This window comes from Megalops cyprinoides, chromosome 24 (assembly GCF_013368585.1).
Source record: "Megalops cyprinoides isolate fMegCyp1 chromosome 24, fMegCyp1.pri, whole genome shotgun sequence".
Classification (NCBI taxonomy): Eukaryota; Metazoa; Chordata; class Actinopteri; order Elopiformes; family Megalopidae; genus Megalops; species Megalops cyprinoides.
Genome location: NC_050606.1, coordinates 4,962,084 through 4,981,709, shown reverse-complemented (window position 1 = coordinate 4,981,709; position 19,626 = coordinate 4,962,084). Strand labels below are relative to the sequence as shown.

The window sequence follows — 19,626 nt, the reverse complement described above, 5'->3', positions numbered from 1 at the left end:
ACATGACCACCCTGACTCCAGCAGCTCTCCACATGTGTGACTCATTTTGCGGCCGTTCAGCAGAAATGCATGGCTTTTTACCTCGTGAAATGATCCGAGTGTGGTGTGGAAGTTTAAGGGGTGTTTCAGTCTGAGTGGGTCTCTGGGTCAAAGCTCAGCAGGCTGGTATTATTAGTCAGTGTGGAATAAGTCATAACCACCAAACACCAGCTGAAACTATTAGCTGAATATATTTTTTGAGATGAGAGATTTTTTGAGAGGGGAAAAAGATGGTTGTCTGGACAGATAGTCCGACTGCATTCCATGTTTCAGCTGAACTAATGGCAACTATTTTTTGAACCCATCATGGATTATATGTGAGAAGGTTCACTTTTGCTGCTACATATATATGTATATATTCTAAATAATATAATATATGATTATATAATTTTAGACTTTTATTATGTCATCTTTGTCTTTCTACAGTGTGATTGCTGTTCTGTATTTGTTATTCCTTGGGGCACACACATACATATATGGGAGCTTATCTAACTGCACATTTTGATATGGAAGCCCATGTGTCATATGTATAGGTTGTTATGAATTCCATTCAAGATGCATCCATGTAAATGTTAGTGTTCATCTTCATTAAATAACAAATTAATGTCCATTTATTTACATTGCAGTCCTGAATTATTTTTTATCTTGTAAAGCATTCATTAGTTATATAAAGGAACATTATTGCCTTAATGTAGCACACTGATTCAAGACCGCCGTTGCCTATTCAATAGATTAAATTAAAATGATTATTTTTTTAAATAATAAATTTATTATTTGTTAAATTTAAAAAAAAATAGATATGTAATTTTTTGGCCACTCAGTGTATTCCTGTCAGTGGAAAGTGGCTCTTTGGATCGAGCTGTGCATTTCATCTGCCCCAACACAGAAGGCGTCACAACTAAATCTCACCAAACCTACTTTCAGAAGTTACGGTTTTTAGTCTCACTTGCATGTGATTACTACCGGATCATAATTGTCATGCCGTTTTTTAACATGCGCATGTTCATTTTTCTGTAACTGTTTCCCCATGTTAAGTGTAATGTGTCCTGTTAGGCCTGTCATATGGAATTACTGTGACACCCCTCTTCCGTTGCCATTTAGTCATGTGACAAGCTGAATGTTTGGCGGGAATGCATGCTTGAAAAGGTTCACATTTTAATCATCATAATCATAATTCTTTTACATTTTGGCACAGCACAGTTCAATCAAAGCCCTGAACAATGCGTTCATTGTGCAGATACGAACATTTCGGTTTCTCCCTAATGTAAAAACAAATGATCTAAGTACTGCAAGTTTAGATTTTTACATTAAATGTCGCCGCTGGCGTTTGACAGTGGCCCATAAGCTTTGTGTAATGCAGTGTAATAGGATGTTCACTGTCAGATTGTTAACAGTTATGCACAACACATTAAGAAGTCTGCCATCACCGTCATTCTCGACCCTGACAAGTCATAGCTCGAGCCCTGACACATCAATTTGACCCACGTTGTGATTAAAGAAATGATTTGTGTATGGGCCACAAGACTCTCTCTGCCCATGTGGGACAAAATGTGTAATATTCTTAGTTTCCAACACATTGAATGTAAACAAAACAGTTGAAAAACCACCAGCTGGGCTGTTGAATGCTATGAATTTGTCTCTAGTTAAAAAAAAACATGAGGGCCTCAACAGTTCTGTCAACAGTAATTTAATCTACAGCTGGGCTGCCACTAAGAATACAGCAAAGAGGGTAACAAGCTCTCAGCACATCATCCTCACACACTTGATACAGTCAGAGCTTGAATGGAGTCTGAATAGCGTTTTAAAAAAAAGGGTACTGAAAAGAATCAGGTGTGATCGGGAGGCAGGGAACCCGGGCCACCTCTCTCGGAGTGAGATTGATCAGCGCGATGAGAGAGGCCTCTGTATACAACTCGGCACTGCTTGCTTGCGTGAGTGTTTTGAATGGACGGGAGCAACCGGCTCGGAGGTGCTCACTGGACTGTGAAATCTTTGCAGCGCGCCGTGGCGGCCGCAGCTGACAGGTGCGGTAAGGTGTTGCCAAGCGTTGCCGTGCCGACAATCTTGTGTGCAGTGATGAGCAGCTCTCCTCTCCTCCGTTCTCTCTCCTCCTCTCTCCTCCTCTCCTCCCAGCTGCCCCTCCTCCTCCCACTTGCTACAGGGAGGTGTAAAATGTTCTTTCAGTCAAAATAAACCCTGTTTGGGTAGGAGGTCATGTTTACTACATTTTTTTTTTTTGATTATGAATATTTAAATGATTTCTTACAGGAGAGCAAGTGGGAAGGCAAATTAAATATTTGCAAATAGCATGTGGTGTCAAGAGCACAGTTGTAATTGTCTTTGCAGCTCTGTATTAATGATCCTTCTCATCACAGACAATAACATTCTCCAGGTTTCACTGCCGTGCAATTAGTAGTAATGATGATCTCGCTTAAGTCATATGCCTTCATTAATTTAGCTCAAGCACCCAAGGAAAACAGCTTACGTAATAATGTAGGGCAAAAATAATGACTTGTTGTTTGGCAGAAAAATATCTCTGAGTATTTTTTTTTTTTTTTAATTTTGCTTCGTGTATGAAATGGGCAGTGCCAAAGCCTGGTTTGTTTCTCTGGATGCAGTTTTTGCACACAGCCTGTGGTTCCAGCAGACGCTCTGAGCTGTGGAGCCGAGATAGACCAATATGTGACACAGAGAGGCCAGCTGTGCCCTTTTTTACACCCGCAAGTAAAACCTGACACCCCCCCGGGTGGCAACGTCACCTGGCCGGTCCCGTCACGTGTTGGTGAAGCCGGGCGTGGCGTCCCAAAGCGATACCATACAGGGGAGTGAAGTCCGCCCCCCCGGACTGCACCGTCAGGGTAGGCTTCCTGCATTGTGTAGGTGGGGGACTGTTTAATACTGCATATAGACAGCCCCTCTGCAGCTTCTGGAACCGGAACACAGAGGCTGTTTCTATGGCGAATTCCCCCAGAGGAGCACAGTCTGATCTCCGATTCATTAACGCACGGAGAAATCAGAAGGGTATGGTAATTAAAAGTACAGAACAACTTGCCATCAAGAAGGATTGATCATGCATAGTGTTTATTTCCGTCACGTTAGATTTAGACCATAAAGGGTAGTTACTTCTGATTGATGAAACACTTATTACTTCTGTTTTTTTTAATGTATGGTTCTTTAATAGTTACTTAGATTCAAATTACAACAGAAAGAAAACATGAAGGTTGGAAATTCTCAAAGGTAATCAGTTTCTCAGCATTACTGTAGATTTCTCATTTGTGGTACTGGCAGAGAACGTAGTTTTGCCAGATACTGTGTCTGTTGTATGCAGTGCAGTTATGCATACATTGTTTGCGTAAGGCCTTAGTTCAGTCTGCCACTCTTAAAATGTTTATCATCAAAGAGTGAATATCATCTCATAACAAAAGTTTACCCTAGGATCAGACACCATATGGAGTGAAGTCAGACCCTACAGGGCTAACTAGCGGGCAGCTTTCCTTGCTATAAGGATGTTTATTGAGGCCTTTTTATAAAGGGATGTGCATATTTTGATCAGATAACTTTTCCTTTTCTTTCCTGTTTTAACTCTACGTTCCTTTAACAGTGACTGACATTTTCAATAGTGTGTTTAAGGTGTTTAATGTTTGCTGAAAAGAGTTTCAACTGAAAATCAAATTAAAGTTTTTGTATTTTAAATCAGTGAAGTCATAGGTTCATGGTTTGTGCATATAAAGATTGTGTGTGAGTGCTGTTTTTTGATGTGTGCGTTGATGTGGAATTGGTTTGAAGAGTGAAAAATGAGGGGGAATACAATGGTTTGCAAATGCAAATGACTGGAAAGGAAGTGATGGCCAGCGGGCAGCTAACCCTCCCATCTGTCTGCTCACAGGAAAGCTGTGGACTCGCAGCATGAAGGTGGCCTACAACATCCTGCACAAGCTGGGGACAAAGCAGGAGCCCATGGTCAGACCGGGAGACCGGGTGAGTGAGAGAGGGGTCTTTCTCCCCAGGGGTGGCCCATGTCACAGAGACAGCGGGGGTTACATGACATTGCATCACGTCATTTATCAGACGCTCTTATCCAGACTGACTTACATACAGTAGGGTACAATTTTATCCATTTATAAAGCCGGATATTTGCTGAGGCAATTCTGGGTTAAGCGCCTTGCCCGTGGGTAGAACAGCAGTGGCCTATTGGGGAATCGAACCAGCAACCTTTTGGTTAGGAGTCCTGCTCCTTACCACTGTGCCACACTGCTGTCCTTTTTCATCCGCTGTCACATGATCAGAGCACACCGACTGTGTATCTCAGCTCTGTCATACACCCCTTCAACACTGTGCAAAAAGAGTGTTGAAAATCAGCACACTTGTAGCTTCAATAGTTGTTAGTTAGACTTAGAGCTTTCAGTGTGGAACACACTGTGGAGCTGATTATCTGGCCAAAATATATAAAATTTGTGGCTTTTAAGGTTTTTTTTGTTTTGTACATAGTAAGGCTGTACATGTAAATGTAGCTTGGTATGACTATGAATATTAATTTTGGACATATATATATCTGTTCCCTGCATATATATTTGTATATTTGTGTGTGTGTGTATATATATATATATGTCTCTTTTCCTGGATCATATCCTATTCTCTATGTGCTGCTTTGTTCTTTTTATGAAAGAAGTCATATTCCCAATTGTCTCAGTTGGAGATTGAGTTCGTTTGGAAACAAGCCATTTTTTTCTAATTAACTACAAGAGAGGGATTAATTACGATATGTGAAGTATTTTAGTAACCGGTATTGACTAGAGTCTTCACAAAACTCTGTTGGAGTTGATTACAGGCTAGACTGAAGTCTTTTAAGATTCATCAGACTTGGATTTTTTCCCGTGCTTTGCAGATATCAGTGACATTCTAAAAGCGGTGAGTTATTAAGTAAAAGAACATTTTGAGTTATATGTGGCATGAAATAAATAATAAAAAATGCAAGAAACTCCAGTGATGAGCAGTGTCAGGTCTGATTAGCTGTTGGCAATTATCTAAGGCTGGGACTTATGCAAATTGCCCATAACTTATGGGCTAAGAATTCAAATAGACTTCTGCTCAGTGCTTCAGGCAATGGTTTTCCTGATGGCAGTCAGTGGCCAGCTCCTGTGAGTAACAGCAGTAAGCATGTGTGATGCTTGCCGAAAGGCGTTATTTGAAGCCCGGGGAGTGAAAGCTCTGTGTGGAGAAGGCTTTTTTTGTTCCCGGCGTCTCCGAGCCGCCGCTGCCGATCCCTGGCGGTTCCTCCCATGCTTCGATATGGCCGTTTGATGTTGCCATCTGAGCGCCGGTGAGACCTGCTGTGGGGAATTCATTATCACCTCCGCCGCAGCCCCGCTGTGCTGCTGGTCCTCTCGGCAATGCTGTGCCGGCACACTCTCTGCCAGTACGCCAGCCCTCGCTCTGCTGTCAGCTCCTCCATCCCCTGCTCATAGGCTTACATGGCCTCCGAAGGAAACTACAGGGTGCAGAGCCGAAATGGCATCTGAATGCTCATGAACACATTTTCAGCTCTGAATCTAAATGATGTATATGGAAATAATATAAGGCTGGTTGCGTATACAAGCACGCACACACAGATGCACACACATGCACACACACACACACATGCACACACATACATACAGACGTGTTTGCATAAGCACAAACATTAACACACATAGTCACATGCATGCATACAAACATGCTGGCATATACACACAGTAACACACATAGACACGCACACACACAAACATACACGTGCTTGCGTGCACAAAAACACATGCACACACACACACACACACAAAATAACCATACGCATGCACACAGAACCACACACACCTACTTATGCATGCACACACACACACACACACACACACAGACAGTCCAATGCAGAACTCAGCACCTGATTCTTTATGACAGGTACAGATGGTTTATTCCATGTGATTGAAAGGAAACTGATTTTCACAGTTAAATGCTCTTCCACTCCCATTCCACCGTGATTAAAATGAAACCAAATGTAAATAAACCTAAATATTAAATTAACATCAGCATAAATAAATAATTTACTTATGAATTAAATATAAATAACCCTACTTCTCAGCCATTGAGAGTTTACATGCTGACTAGACGTTTTCAATCAGGACTGTTTCCTTCAACAAAACGCACTTAAATTTGAGACCCGGTTTCCCCTCTGAAGCTAAGCTGAAATGTGGGAGCAATTTTCTGTACCTACTGTAAGAGAGCATTTATTGTAATCGCTTCCAACATGGGACAGAGGCACCTTTATCCAACACAGAACACGATAAGGTGTTTCGTAGGTTCAGTGACTGCACACGAGGCACAAGCAGGTGCCTTTTACGAGGAAGACATCCCATCGACACGGACGCAATCTCATTTTTTTCCGGCATGAGGAGTGGAGCAGTTTGAGAAGCATATGGCTGCCGTCATGGAGATTTCTCTGATTTCTGTATGGGGGCCTGTAGCTGTATTAGTGAGATGAAAGAGGGTGCGATAGCATCAGCGTCTATCAGAGAGGCTCAGGGAGAGGGCTCTTTTGCTACTGCGCAGATAGCCACCGCGTGACGCACTTTTCGAGTGCTTTTGACGCTCTTTCGAGTGCTTTGTAGTGCAACTCATTCTGGGTTCTCTGGGTTTTTAAAGCTCACTTGTCTTGGAGACCACAGATGGTCTTCTGCTGAAAACATGACCGAGGAGTTGGGTTTGCAAGTGGATATTGCGCATTTACTTCGATTTTTCAGGAAATGTAGCACTTAATGTCAGTCTCCACTGACCTGAGTGGAACAAAAGGACAGGTGCAGCAAATAGTGGCGTGCGTGCATTGAGTAGGTTTCAATTTGTACATGACTCCATGTCACTGTGTAATGCATTGTTCTGAAGATTTATCTCTTAGTAAAATGTCACAGATCGGGCCAGAGATTGAGGAATTGTTCATTCGATGTGAAGTTAAATATGGATTAGATCTTATTTCTTGCTGCTGGAGCGTGCTATATTTTTCTTCTCCCTACTACTTTTACATAACTTTGTAGGTCTTTCCCATTTATCATTAGATGTTAAAGTCGAATATCCTGTCGTGCAGGGCATATTTCTGAATCTGGACTGCAGTAAAGTGAATCAGCTGGATCGCTGTTGCTGTTGTGGCCCGAGCGTGTAACTGCACTGATACTCTCACTGTCTAACCTGTTCCCTTGTGATTTCTGCACAGGTGGCCCTCGTCTTTCCCAACAACGATCCGGCCGCCTTCATGGTCGCTTTTTACGGCTGCTTGCTGGCGGAAGTCGTCCCCGTGCCAATCGAAGTTCCACTAACGAGAAAGGTAAGCGTCTGGGGCCCCCGCTCAGCTCCTCTGGTGGGGCTGTCTCCCCCTGCCAGATAGCATTAGCCCTGGGGTTGCCGGGATGGCGACAGGGCTAGCTGTAGATCTAGAAATAGCGAGGAAGAGACCGTCCTAGCGCACCGCGTGTATCCCATCAGCCTTGCCGCAAGTGGTAGGACCGGCAACAGGGCGCGTTTCTGTCTCTGAGGTCAAGCATGGGTCAGTGGCCTAGGGGTTCGAAGCCATCCATCCTGTCCTTGGGAAGAAGCTCTCGGTCTGTCACTTGTGTTACAGACAGCGTCAGGGAGCTGGCAGATAGGGCGTTGTAGCTGTCCTCGGAGACGTGCACGTTTCCCCGGGCAACCAGCACGACTCCCCTGCATCCCTGTGTCTCCTGCGCGTCGCCGATACGGCGGCGTTGCCGGGGGCGACAGCCGCCGAGTGTGGCGGGTGGGGGCCGGAGCAGGAGTAAGTGAGCCGAACGGCTCCTGGCAGGGCACGGTCGTCCCGGACAGAGAGCCCCTGGAGGGGGGCTGGGGCAGCCACCGTGTGGGACAGATCATTCACCGCGTCCCCCGTGGCGGCCGAAATGCGCGCCGCTCCAGCTGTGACAAATGCCTTTGCTTAAAGAGCGTCTCTGACCCTTTATTTTTCACGCGTTGACTTTTGGTGGCATCCCGTAGTGCATTTCTCTTGACTTGTTTGGAACCGCATTGAATTTCTTGCTAGATTCTACTGCATGACATGAAATATTTAGTGTACCGTACAGTCTGTGAGTTTTCTCGATCGTTTTAGAGTTCCTTGCTAGATTTATGCTCCACCTAATTTACAGCAGTGGTTTTTTTTTTCATTTATTATTTCTAAAATGGAAATAAGAACTAAGCTCTCAGTTAGCGGGCTTGTTTTTGTCAGTGCTCGCTAATGATGAAGTATCATATGTTGATGATAAAGTATTGTGTGTTATTTTATGTTTGAGAGCCCCCAAAGTACCCTGCCGTCTCTGCTAAGTCCAGGCTGTCTGCAAAGTAACGAAGTCCATATGCCGACTAAGAACAATAGTGAAGTGTTTGAAGTTGCAGAGAACTTCCAGCATGTCTCATCTTAGCTTAAATAGGAGCCTATGTGTCCCTCAGCTAATCCTAAACACACAGGGATGAATCCCAGTTTTTGATTTTTTAAGTCTTGTTGTTGTCCACATAAGCATGGTTCCTTCACCAGTCACTATGACTGGCATGTGGCTGTTCAGACGCTTTTCTGGAATCAGTCCAGTGCAGGGTAAGGCATTTTCCATGATGTTATCATCAGGGGAAGCCGAAATACATTTGATTACACTGTGGCTTCACAGTCTGAAAGGAGTCTCCGTACCTGTGGAAGGTTGTAACTTATGGAACATGAAACCTGTTGCGCACTCAGTCAGAATGCCAGCCTCATTCAGCATCACATGGCGTGGTGTATGTGGATCAGCCCCTCAGGAAGTGTTGCTGAGGAAAAAAAGCACGTGGCGCTTTTGCAGAAGCAATACAAGTATCGGTTAAAAAAGGCGCGATTTTGGAGCTGCGTCGGTAAACGTTTAACCTTTAAATTCAGCTTACATGTGCAGGTTTCTCTGAAGCGTTCTCAAAAAGTTGAGAACGTCGAGCGTCCTCTTGGTCAAACGTGGAAGCGGCGCAGTTTCGAGGCGTGTTCCAGCGCAGCGTTCCTCTTTCCAAAAAAATCCAGGAAGGAGTGCATGGGCTGGCAGAACATTCCTGTGTCTCCTGGCGGCGGAGCGAACTTCAGAAACCACAGATTTTGCACCCTTTGCACTCAGCCTTGTTCAGGTTGCGGTCTGCCTGCTGAGAAAATCAGCTACTGTAACAAACAGCAAACGTGCCAGCGCTGTCCGCGTACTGTATGATTTGAATATCTACAGACTGGGGCACCGCCTAAGGCCCCAGTGTATATTTGGTCACGGCACAATGGCTCTGTTTTGACTGCGTCTGTTCCCAGTGCATTAGTCTCCGTGCGTATGTGGTCGAGGGGAACGCTCTCGGTTCTGTTTAGGCTGTGAGGGGACCGAGGTGAAGCGGCGCTGCCCAGGATCAGTCGGACGCCTTGCCCCCCCCCCCAGCTCAGTTGCACATTCTGCTGACTCAGAATCAGCTGATGGGTTCAGGCCGCCGGCTCATTTTATTGTATGCTCTTTTCACTGTCTCCCCTGCCTGCTGTCTGAGGAGGAGGGGGATCCAGGGAGACACAAAAATCAGTTATTAATCTCTGGTATTATCTAGATCTACAAGTACCGGAGCAGACAAAGGGTTTTATTGTTCTCTTTCTCTCTGTCTCTCTCTCTCTCTCTCTCTCTCTCTCTCTCTCTCGCTCTGTGTCTCTGTGCTGTTTTTCTCTCTATTTTGTTTCTATCTCTCTTGGTTCTCTCTCTCTCTCTCTCGCTCTTGCTCTCACTCTCTCTCTCTCTCTCTCTCTTTCTCACTCTGTCTCTCTCTGTCTTTGCTTGGACCAGCCAGAACCTTCTCACATTTAACACCGGGTTCATCAGGTCCCACCTTTGTTCCTCAGCGAGCGCTGTAGAATAAAGCGGGCAGGTTAAGCCCTAATTCACAGAGCAGATATTAAGATCGTTTTTTTGCTCAGGTGGTGATGAGCTGGTCGTGTGCGCCAGGCTCTTAGCCTTTGTGTGTTAATGCCGGCACAGCATGGAACACTTTAATTAAATAGCTGAACTTATCGTCACAGCAGCCGCCACGTGACTGCCTCCCACCTGTACACCAACGTGGCTCTTTTCTTTTCTTTTACTTGGCTTACATTTCGGAATCCGTTCAAGTGCGCCAGTTTGGGTATTTATTCTGTGTTTATTCTAAGAGGTAGTGCGTGAAATGGTAAGAGGGGCTTTTTTTTTTGCCCTCCTCTCAGCGCTCTGTCTGTTGCTGTGTGCTGTGTTCAGGACGCAGGGAGTCAGCAGATCGGCTTTCTGCTGGGAAGCTGCGGAGTCACCGTTGCCTTGACGAGCGACGCCTGCCACAAGGGTCTGCCCAAGAGCCCCACGGGGGAGATCCCGCAGTTCAAAGGTAGAGCTCGGGGACCACGCCCGAAGGAGCCGATTGGTACAGGCCAGCCGTGTGCTACACGGCACATTTACAGGCGTTACATGGCTAACACACACACTCACATGCACACACACTCGCACACACACACACTCACATGCTCTCACACACACACTAACACTCGCTCTCTCTCTCTCTCACACACACACACACACACACACACACCATGGGTGTACAGGGCTGGTTTAGTTTTCTCCCAGTGGTGGTTGTGTTGATGTTGCAAAGAAGCAGGAGGCATTATTTTTACTGTGGAGCGCTGATGTCACAGAAGGAAAGTGATGTCACAGAAAGGAATCTGCTTTAGAACAAAGCTCATCCCTGGTGCTCCTCACTCTCCCCTCACCCCCAAAGACACACTGTCATTGATCCTAAAGTCAGATCATCAGTATCTTGTCTGGCATGCCCAGGACAGATAATATAAATAGACGTGCCACTGTAATGGATCCCTAATATTATTTCAGTAATGGTGAACAACCTCTGCAGATGTATGTTTGGCAGCCCTGCATACTTACCTGAGACGGAGGCTCATTAGGTCTGAGTGCCCATTGAGTCTGACAGCCTAACCGCATCACATTTATGCCAATCACATTAAACAGCATGCTTTGAAAGCTACAGTACCAGTCAAAAATTTGGACAGACCTGATTAAGACAATGGGAAACAGGGACTTTTTGATCTGAAGACTTATGCTTAAATGCTTGAAATTTGTTTCTTAGACAAATATAAATAATGAAGTTCATGTCTATGTATGAATTTCTTTCCAAAAAAATGTGGAAAATAGTAAAAATAAAGAAAAGCCCTTCTTTGAGTAAGTGTGTCCAAACTTTTGACTGGTACTGCAATTCATTTTGGCAGGATACAACAGTACTTCTGACTAATTGACTAACTGAGACGGTGTGTGTGGATGTGCTTCCAGGTTGGCCGAAGTTGCTGTGGTTCGTCACAGAGTCTAAACACTTGTCCAAGCCGCCCAGGGACTGGTTTCCACATATCAAAGACGCAAATAACGACACCGCCTACATTGAGGTAACTCAGAGTCTTTCTTTCTATTGCTACGTTACCATTTCAGTTCAGCTCACGTTGAACTCATATTTCACATGTCAAAATGTCTTTCTTTCCCCACTCCCGATTAAAATCAATTAAATATGGGATGTATTTATTGTCGGGAGATAGATGGTTCTGTAAAAGCAAAAGTTGCAGGAACTTTTCATCGTTGCCCGGTAGAGCTCTCAAATAATGCACAAAAGGTTGTGTGCGGTTCATTGGTTTGATGCATTGTACCTGAATCACTGCAATGTGCTTCTCTTGGCTCGATTAGTACTGCCTTGTGAATGTAGATAAAATCACATTTGTATATGAATCCCTGCATACCAGAAATATGATTTGGGTTGTTATCACTGCTGCAGACCTAAGAGATACTCATTGTGAAGTGATTGAGATACTGAGTAGTTGAGGTAAGTTTTCTGGTAAAAAGAAGCAGCAAAACTAATCCCAGCTTAGTCTGCACAGGTCAGTCATAACGCGATTCTAGAAACTCTTCCTCTAAATTGTAACCGTCCCGCGAGATTCGGACCATCTGTTTTTTTTTTTTTTTCCTCTCTGCTTCAGTGAAAAGGGATGAACATCGTAATGGTCTCATTTTTTTGTTCAATTCAAATTGTACTCTGTAGTTAAAAGCATGGGAGCATTTGCGTACGTCTGTTGGAGGAGACGGAAAAAGCTTTTTTTCTGCTGGGATGCACATGACTGAACGCTCTTGGATGACCTGAGCTGCACCGTAGACATCGATTTGGCTTTGGACCAGGCGGCCGGTTATGTGCACCTCTGTAGAAATTGAGCACAGATATATCATATCAGCCGTCCCTGACCTGCTCACAGACCATGGGGAAAGTATTCGTTCTTTGAAATTGCACATAGTTCAGGCTCCAGGGAAGAGTTATGTTAGAGCTGGACTCAATATGGAAACTCCTCATATGCCCTCATTATATAGCTGACTCTATATTGCTTTTAGCTTCGTGGTTTTGCACAGTAGTACAGCCGATTCACACGCTTGTTACTGTAGCCGGCTGTTTCCAAGTGCAGCTTGAATTTGACTTTATTCTTTCTTTCCTGGCATTCCCGTGTGTCTCTAACTGCAGAGTCAGACTGAATCAATGCAATCCATCAAGATGTGGAGAGGTGCACTCTCCATTTATAACTTTGGATATTATAGGTAGTGAATAATTGATATGTCATTAATTCTGCCCTGTCAGGTATTACAAACATATTATATCCTCGGTGCGAGATGCAATCTTGTTTGTTTTTTTTACCCGCTGTATCGATCTCTGATTGCACTGCGGCTGTCCGTCACGGTGGCCAGTGTCAGAGCTGAGAGAGAGATGTGGCTTTGTGAGGCAAGCGCAGAACCTTGGTCAGGGTGTGTGTGTGTGTGTGTGTGTGTGTGTGTGTGTGTGTGTGTGTGTGTGTGTGTGTGTGTGTGTGTGTGTGTCTGTGTGTGTGTCTGTCTGTGTGTGTGTGTCTGTGTCTGTGTGTGTGTGTCTGTCTGTCTGTCTGTGTGTGTGTGTGTGTGTGTGTGTGTGTGTGTGTGTGCATGCATGTGTGTGTATGTGTGTGTGTGATGATGATTGTGGTGATGATGACCATGCATGTTTGCGGTTGTGCTTCATTATAAGATGTGTAAGGACGGGAGCGTGCTAGGAGTGTGTGTATTGTGTGTGTATTGTGTGTGTGTATTGTGTGTGTGTGTGTGTGTGTATGTGGTGTGTGTGTGTGTGTGTGTGTGTGTGTGTGTGTGTGTGTGTGTGTGTCTGTGTGTGTGTCTGTCTGTGTGTGTGTGTCTGTGTCTGTGTGTGTGTGTCTGTCTGTCTGTCTGTGTGTGTGTGTGTGTGTGTGTGTGTGTGTGTGCATGCATGTGTGTGTGTGGTGTGTGTGTATGTGGTGTGTGTGGTGTGTGTGTGTGTGTATTGTGTGTGTGTGTAAGATGACTGTGCTGATAATGACCGTGCACGTTTGCGGTTGTGTTTCAGTATAAGACGTGTAAGGACGGGAGTGTGCTGGGAGTGACTGTGATGAGGATCGCCCTGCTGACGCACTGCCAGGCCCTGACGCAGTCGTGCGGATACACGGAGGGTGGGTGACACACACACACACACACACACACACACACACACACACACTGCATACAGGCCTGTCTGCTTATAGGAAACATGTCTGTCCAGGACTACTCAGTTCTTATAAACAGTTTATTCTTACAAGTGGAGTTCAAAATGAAGGGATACAATGGACATTAATGTTTAAAGCAACCTTTTTTTTTTTATTTGCTTGAGATATGTGCATATATGCATATATAGAAAGATAAATAGGTAGGAGGATTGATGGAAAGATAGACAACCCTTGTATTTTAAATACAAAAGTGTATTTAAGTGTATACACACACACACACACATACATTCACGCACACACAATATGTATAGGTATTTTATGTATTTGATGTATATGTAGGCATGTTAGCAGTGGTGCTGGTCTCCCATGTGTCATTGAGTGAGCTCTTGTTCCTGTCCCTTTCAGCGGAGACCATTGTGAATGTATTAGACTTTAAGAAGGACGTTGGCCTGTGGCATGGCATTCTCACGGTAAGGTCCGCCACTCTTTTGATGGATCGTCCCTCCTGCTGTTTGGGTCAGAGCTCTTGTGCCTCTGGCTGTCTCAGTATGAGCGTGATAGATACCACCTAGCCGCATTGTTTCTGAACACAATGCCGGAATCTAAATTACCCTGCCATTTTTGTTGTTCTTTTCTCGAAATGGAGCATTTGGCTTGCATCATGACATAAATTTAATGGAATTTAATGGTATGAGAGCTTCAGGAAACGGTTCCAGCAGAAGTTGGGAAAACTTGCTTATTCGTGGGGAGAAGAAAAATAATAACTTTTCAGCCTTGCCCCCCCCCCCCCCCCCCATCCCAAACATTCCGCTCCTGTTTGGACGCAGTAAGCTGCAGAAATGTCGGTGTGGACGGCATGCTAACGCACCGCACCTGTGTCCCCCAGAGTGTGATGAACATGATGCATGTGATCAGCATCCCCTACTCCCTAATGAAGGTCAACCCGCTGTCCTGGATTCAGAAGGTGTGCCAGTACAAAGGTGGGTGAGCACGTCCCCCTCCTCCCTCCGCTATCCAACGCTACAGCCACAGGTATACAGGAGTAAAGGGCTGAGGTCCACGGAGTAGCCATTAGCTTGGGGAATCTTTTCATGGGGTATGTGTTTTCACAGTTGAATGATGGATTTGACAGGCAGTAGTGCTTCAGCACTGTTGTTAGTAACAGCGAGTGGAGCAGGCCAACAGAAGCAGACATTGCCATGTTTAGTCATTCAGTCACATTTAGTCAGACTCTTATTAAGAATTACGCCAAGGAAATAAGAGGGTATAGTAAGGTCACATGAAGAACGGTGCATAATAACAGCACCACAGTACATACATTCCGTACAACAGTATATAACAACAGTACATGCAAATCACATCTGAATGTGTGCCAATCCATCACACAGTGCTATAATGTGACATAACTGAGTACAGATGTGCTACAGCAAAACAATAACGCAAATCAACAGAGCAGTGTTAGCTGCCCGGATTGATGCCACTCAGCATGCTTGCACACAACACACACGGGTTCAGCTTAAAAGCTCTGCTGGTTGCATTTGTGTGCACACGTTCGCACAGGCCAAACACAACACGGCAAACGCCTTTCATTATACTCTTCACAGTCATGTTTTCAACTGGCCGTCACCACGGCGGGTCCCCCTCCTCCCCTCTCTCTCCACAGCCAAAGTGGCGTGTGTGAAGTCGAGGGACATGCACTGGGCCCTGGTGGCGCACCGAGACCAGCGGGACGTCAACCTTAGCTCCCTGCGCATGCTGGTGGTGGCCGACGGCTCGAACCCCTGTGAGGCCACGCCCGTCTGTGCTCCGCTCCACCGCGTTACACTGCATTACATCATTGTCATTTAGGGCGTCATTATTGGGGGCGGCAGTGTAGCGTGGTGGTAAGGACAGGTTGCTGGTTTGATTCCCCGTTGGGGCACTTATGTTGTACCCTTAACCCAGCTTTGACTCAGTAAATATACAGCTGTATAAATGGGCAACGCATTCAAAATTGTAACCTATGTAAGTCACTCTGGATAAGAACGTCTGCTAAAGGCCAGTAATGTAATTCAGCAGAAGCCCTTATCCAGAGCAACTTACATAGGTTACAATTTTTACATGTTAGCCATTAATACAGATGAAGACTTTCTGAGGCAGTTGTATGTACCTTGCCCAAGGATACAACAGCAGTACCCCAGCAGGGAACTGAACCAACAAGCTTTCAGTTATGAGATCCTTACCACTGCACCACACTGCTGATACAGGGCATCCATTTCTAGCATACCTGATGCATTCTGTCATGTGACAAGTTTGAATAACACAGCTGGGTCTTTTTAACACAGCTGGGAGTTGTCATTAGCTCCCCAGGTATGCCCATCATCAGCAGTGGCTCCACCTCATGTTAGACCACACCCATCTCCTCATATGGCTGTGATTTTTAGCAGACATGATGTATGCTCTGACCTGTCATGTGAAGATTTGTGATGATCAGCCCAGCAGTGGTTATACTGTGGTGTTCATGGACATGTTACTATATCTCCTGTAGACATATATGGCCCAAAAAGCATTAAATGAACCACTAAGGACTGTTTACTTACTGCTCTATGGACACTGTTTGAGGGTTGTCCTTATAGGCATGTTTAATTAGATAAATTAAAGGTTGTTGACCTTCAGTTAACTTAAATGTAAAAAAAAAAAATAAGTGAGGAAAGTGACAAGCCTTAAGAGAATAACATTTTGTTATTTCTGTGAACTCTTCCATCTGAAACTTTGCATATGTTTCCACAGTTTAATACTGTAATGGCTGAAGTGCCATAATGGAAAAATAGCATCATTACTGTTGCCATAAAGAGGAAAGACGCACTGCACGGAAGCATGGTTTTAACGACGCAGCTGGATGGAAAACTGTGACTCAGAATGACGCTGCGGACTCAGTCATCCGCGGAAATTAAAATGAAAAACATAAACATTTGCGGCACGATTCAAGCGCGTAGAAAAATGGAGTGGCAGCACAGTCGCACTGCAGTGGTGCGATAATTAACATTGTGAAATTTGCTCAAATCACATTAAAGTAAATCTGCATGACGGGAGGGACAATTATGGGCCTCCTGCAATACGTCTAAGGAGTCACCACCAAGGAGCCCACAGACCCTTTGTCTATATGTTTTTCTGATTCGTCATAGGGAATAGGCAAAAGCCGCAGGAGCTATTTCCAGTAAGTTAGGTGGGCGGATGGAACAGCACAGGTCACCCTCTGATGTGGCATGCTTCATTGAAATTTAAAACACTCTCTTTAAAACACTGAAGCTCAGCTGTCTTTGATTTCCGTTCTCATTTAATGCAGATTGTAGGGTCTCTGTTTAAAGACCCCCCTGGTGTACTGATCTGTATCCCTCCCCCCCTTCTTCAGGGTCTATTTCGTCCTGCGACGCCTTCCTCAATGTCTTCCAGACCAAGGGCCTGAGACCGGAGGTCATCTGTCCCTGTGCCAGCTCCCCAGAGGCCCTTACAGTGGCCATCAGAAGGTGGGTCTCCAGGGTCCCCCCTGTGTCGCTGTGCTCTGGGCTCCAGTGGCCCAGGGACACAGATTTTTATCCCGGAGCGCAGAGGGCTCAAAGTGGATGGCTGTCTGATGTCTCACAGTCCCTGAACAAAATCTGAACAAAAAAAAGTTCTAAAAAGTTCACTCTTTTAAATCTAATTTCTTCCACGGTCAGCAAAATCCGGCCGGCTTTCCTGCTAACTTGCTATCTTGATGTAATTTAGCATCAGGCCTGCTGTAGTGCTGCTGTAGCTGTGTCTGTGTGCTAATACTGGGAACAAATTGGATAGCTTCCTGGCTTCTGTGCAGAGCCCACTACCAGATGTCGTTTGTGAGTGGAGCTGTGATGCCAGGAGCATCTGCAAGCGCGTGTCTGTGCCAGCACGAAAATCATTTCAAAGAAATGCGTTTCAAAAACTATTTCCCCCTGAAATGACACCTTAGAAGTGTTCCATGGCAGTTTCACGGGAGTTTGACTGCGGGGGTGGTCTTTGAAAATTAAAACGTCATTGAAAGTCATGTAAACTATAAACATGATTTGAGCGTGGAGTCTGTCTGCTCCCTCTCATCGTCTCCTGATGATGGAAAAGGCACAGGAATGAAGGAAAGTGCGTACCAGCAGTGACAGAGACGTTTCACTGCAGAGTGAGGAGGACACCACAAAGGCACTAAAGTGCCTTCCACACCAACCGCTGATTTTTGGAAGGTTCAAAAACACACAGTTACGTTCAGTTGTAGTCAGTGGCGTTCCAGCTACTGTTGCCGCTCAGCTGTTTCTCACATGGGATGCTGTATTGTCTCCTGATGACCTGAACCCCTTGTGTGATGGCCTTGCAGGCCACGCCCACACCCCTAACCACCAACGCTGCAGTCGGTGCTACCATAACCGAATGCCCGGTGTGGTTTGGTTTAGGAGGCGTTTGAATCGCAAGCAGGGTGTAACCAGGGTTACAAGTCAAATTTATGTGAAAATATTTCATGAAAAATGTGGAGAGACACACTAACAGTACAAAAATATTTTATTATTATTAATTTTTATCTTATTAAAGGTTTTATTAATTTTATTATATTATTTTATTATTAATAATATTTATTACATTAGTAATCTAAAATAATTTATTAAGTAATTTTTGTATTTTTATCTGTGTTCTAAAGTAATTTCGTATTTTATTAAATAAAAATATTTATTCATTTTGGGTTTTGTTTGGTTGTGCGTGGATTGCTTTAATGCATGTATAACATTTGTACAATGTCCCTGCTAGTGTGTTTACCCAGCATCTTTGGTTCATACTTTCCCAAACTGTCCCCTCATGATGACCACACCAGAGAGGTATGACTATAGAGTCTTAGTGGACACACTCCAGTGAATGTGTATGGGTGTCTAGTGCTTAGATAGATCTTGTGTGGTAACTCTCATATATGTTTCTCAGGCAGTATTTATATAATTAACTTTTTTTTACTGTTTTTCCAAACTCTTAAAGCTTATGCAGCTTACATTTTGAAGTGGTTAAAAAGCCATAACAGTGTTATTGAACATCTGTTATATACTGCAGCGGTGCTTCAAAACGAAGAGGAATCTAACTGAGTCGCGCCCATGATTAGAAGTGTAGCTCCCTTCCTTGTAATAATAACAGCGTTAAAAAGCGCATGTGGGCTCGTATACTAATAAGTGGCGGCTTGCCATTGGTTGGCACCACGGCGACTGCGTCACTTAATAAAGCAGCCCTGCTTCAAGTTCGCAAATGCGAGGAACAGACGACCAATAAAACCCCGGCCGCTCCGACCCCGCCCACGCGTGTCAGACGTTATGATAGCGCTTCCACTGAGCTGCTGTCCGGGTGCAGCTGTGGTCACTGTGGCCTTGTGGGAGTTTTCGTGCCCGGTTCCAGCAGGATTAGGCGGGCGCCATCTCCCGGGGAGCAAACGCTAGTGATCAGTGTGTGGTTTTTTTGTTTTTTTTTTCCCAGGCCCACGGACGACAGTAACCAGCCACCGGGGAGGGGGGTGCTGTCCATGCAGGGCTTGAGTCACGGGGTGATTCGGGTCGACTCAGAAGAGAAGCTGTCCGTGCTGACGGTGCAGGACGTGGGCACGGTGATGCCAGGAGGTACCGCCCACACGCTGCCGTCCACAAACCAGTCAAAGCTCTGCTCTCCTCAGGGGACGTCACCAAACTACATCTGCTCTCTCTCCAAGAAAAGCGATTACAACATTACAGAATGATTACCAAATCTACAGAACACAGATATTCAGCATGGTATTGTGAAAGACTCCGTTTGAGGGAGCTCAGCCTCTTTGCTGCAGTGTTTGTGAGGAAGGGGTTAACTCAGTTTCGGCTGTTCCACTGTGGCCCAGATGAGGCTCTGTGGATGTTCCCAGAGATAGCCCAGCCATGTCCAGCCCTCTGCTCTATTAGGCGCGCACACACACACACACACACACACACACACACACACAC

At 45.1% G+C, this 19,626-nt stretch overlaps 1 protein-coding gene across 6 annotated transcripts in view; it reads left to right on the top strand.

The window, feature by feature from the left end:
- Window positions 1-19,626, top strand: part of LOC118771431 (disco-interacting protein 2 homolog C) — a 154,835-nt gene that overhangs the window by 108,031 nt on the left and 27,178 nt on the right. For all 6 annotated transcript variants that reach the window (XM_036519427.1, XM_036519426.1, XM_036519424.1 and 3 more), the window contains 10 exons: window positions 3,926-4,017; window positions 7,274-7,384; window positions 10,326-10,449; window positions 11,400-11,509; window positions 13,510-13,612; window positions 14,051-14,115; window positions 14,532-14,625; window positions 15,309-15,428; window positions 17,037-17,151; window positions 19,136-19,275. In XM_036519427.1, coding sequence (XP_036375320.1) covers window positions 3,926-4,017; window positions 7,274-7,384; window positions 10,326-10,449; window positions 11,400-11,509; window positions 13,510-13,612; window positions 14,051-14,115; window positions 14,532-14,625; window positions 15,309-15,428; window positions 17,037-17,151; window positions 19,136-19,275 — 1,074 coding nt within the window. The remainder of the gene's footprint in view (window positions 1-3,925; window positions 4,018-7,273; window positions 7,385-10,325; window positions 10,450-11,399; window positions 11,510-13,509; window positions 13,613-14,050; window positions 14,116-14,531; window positions 14,626-15,308; window positions 15,429-17,036; window positions 17,152-19,135; window positions 19,276-19,626) is intronic.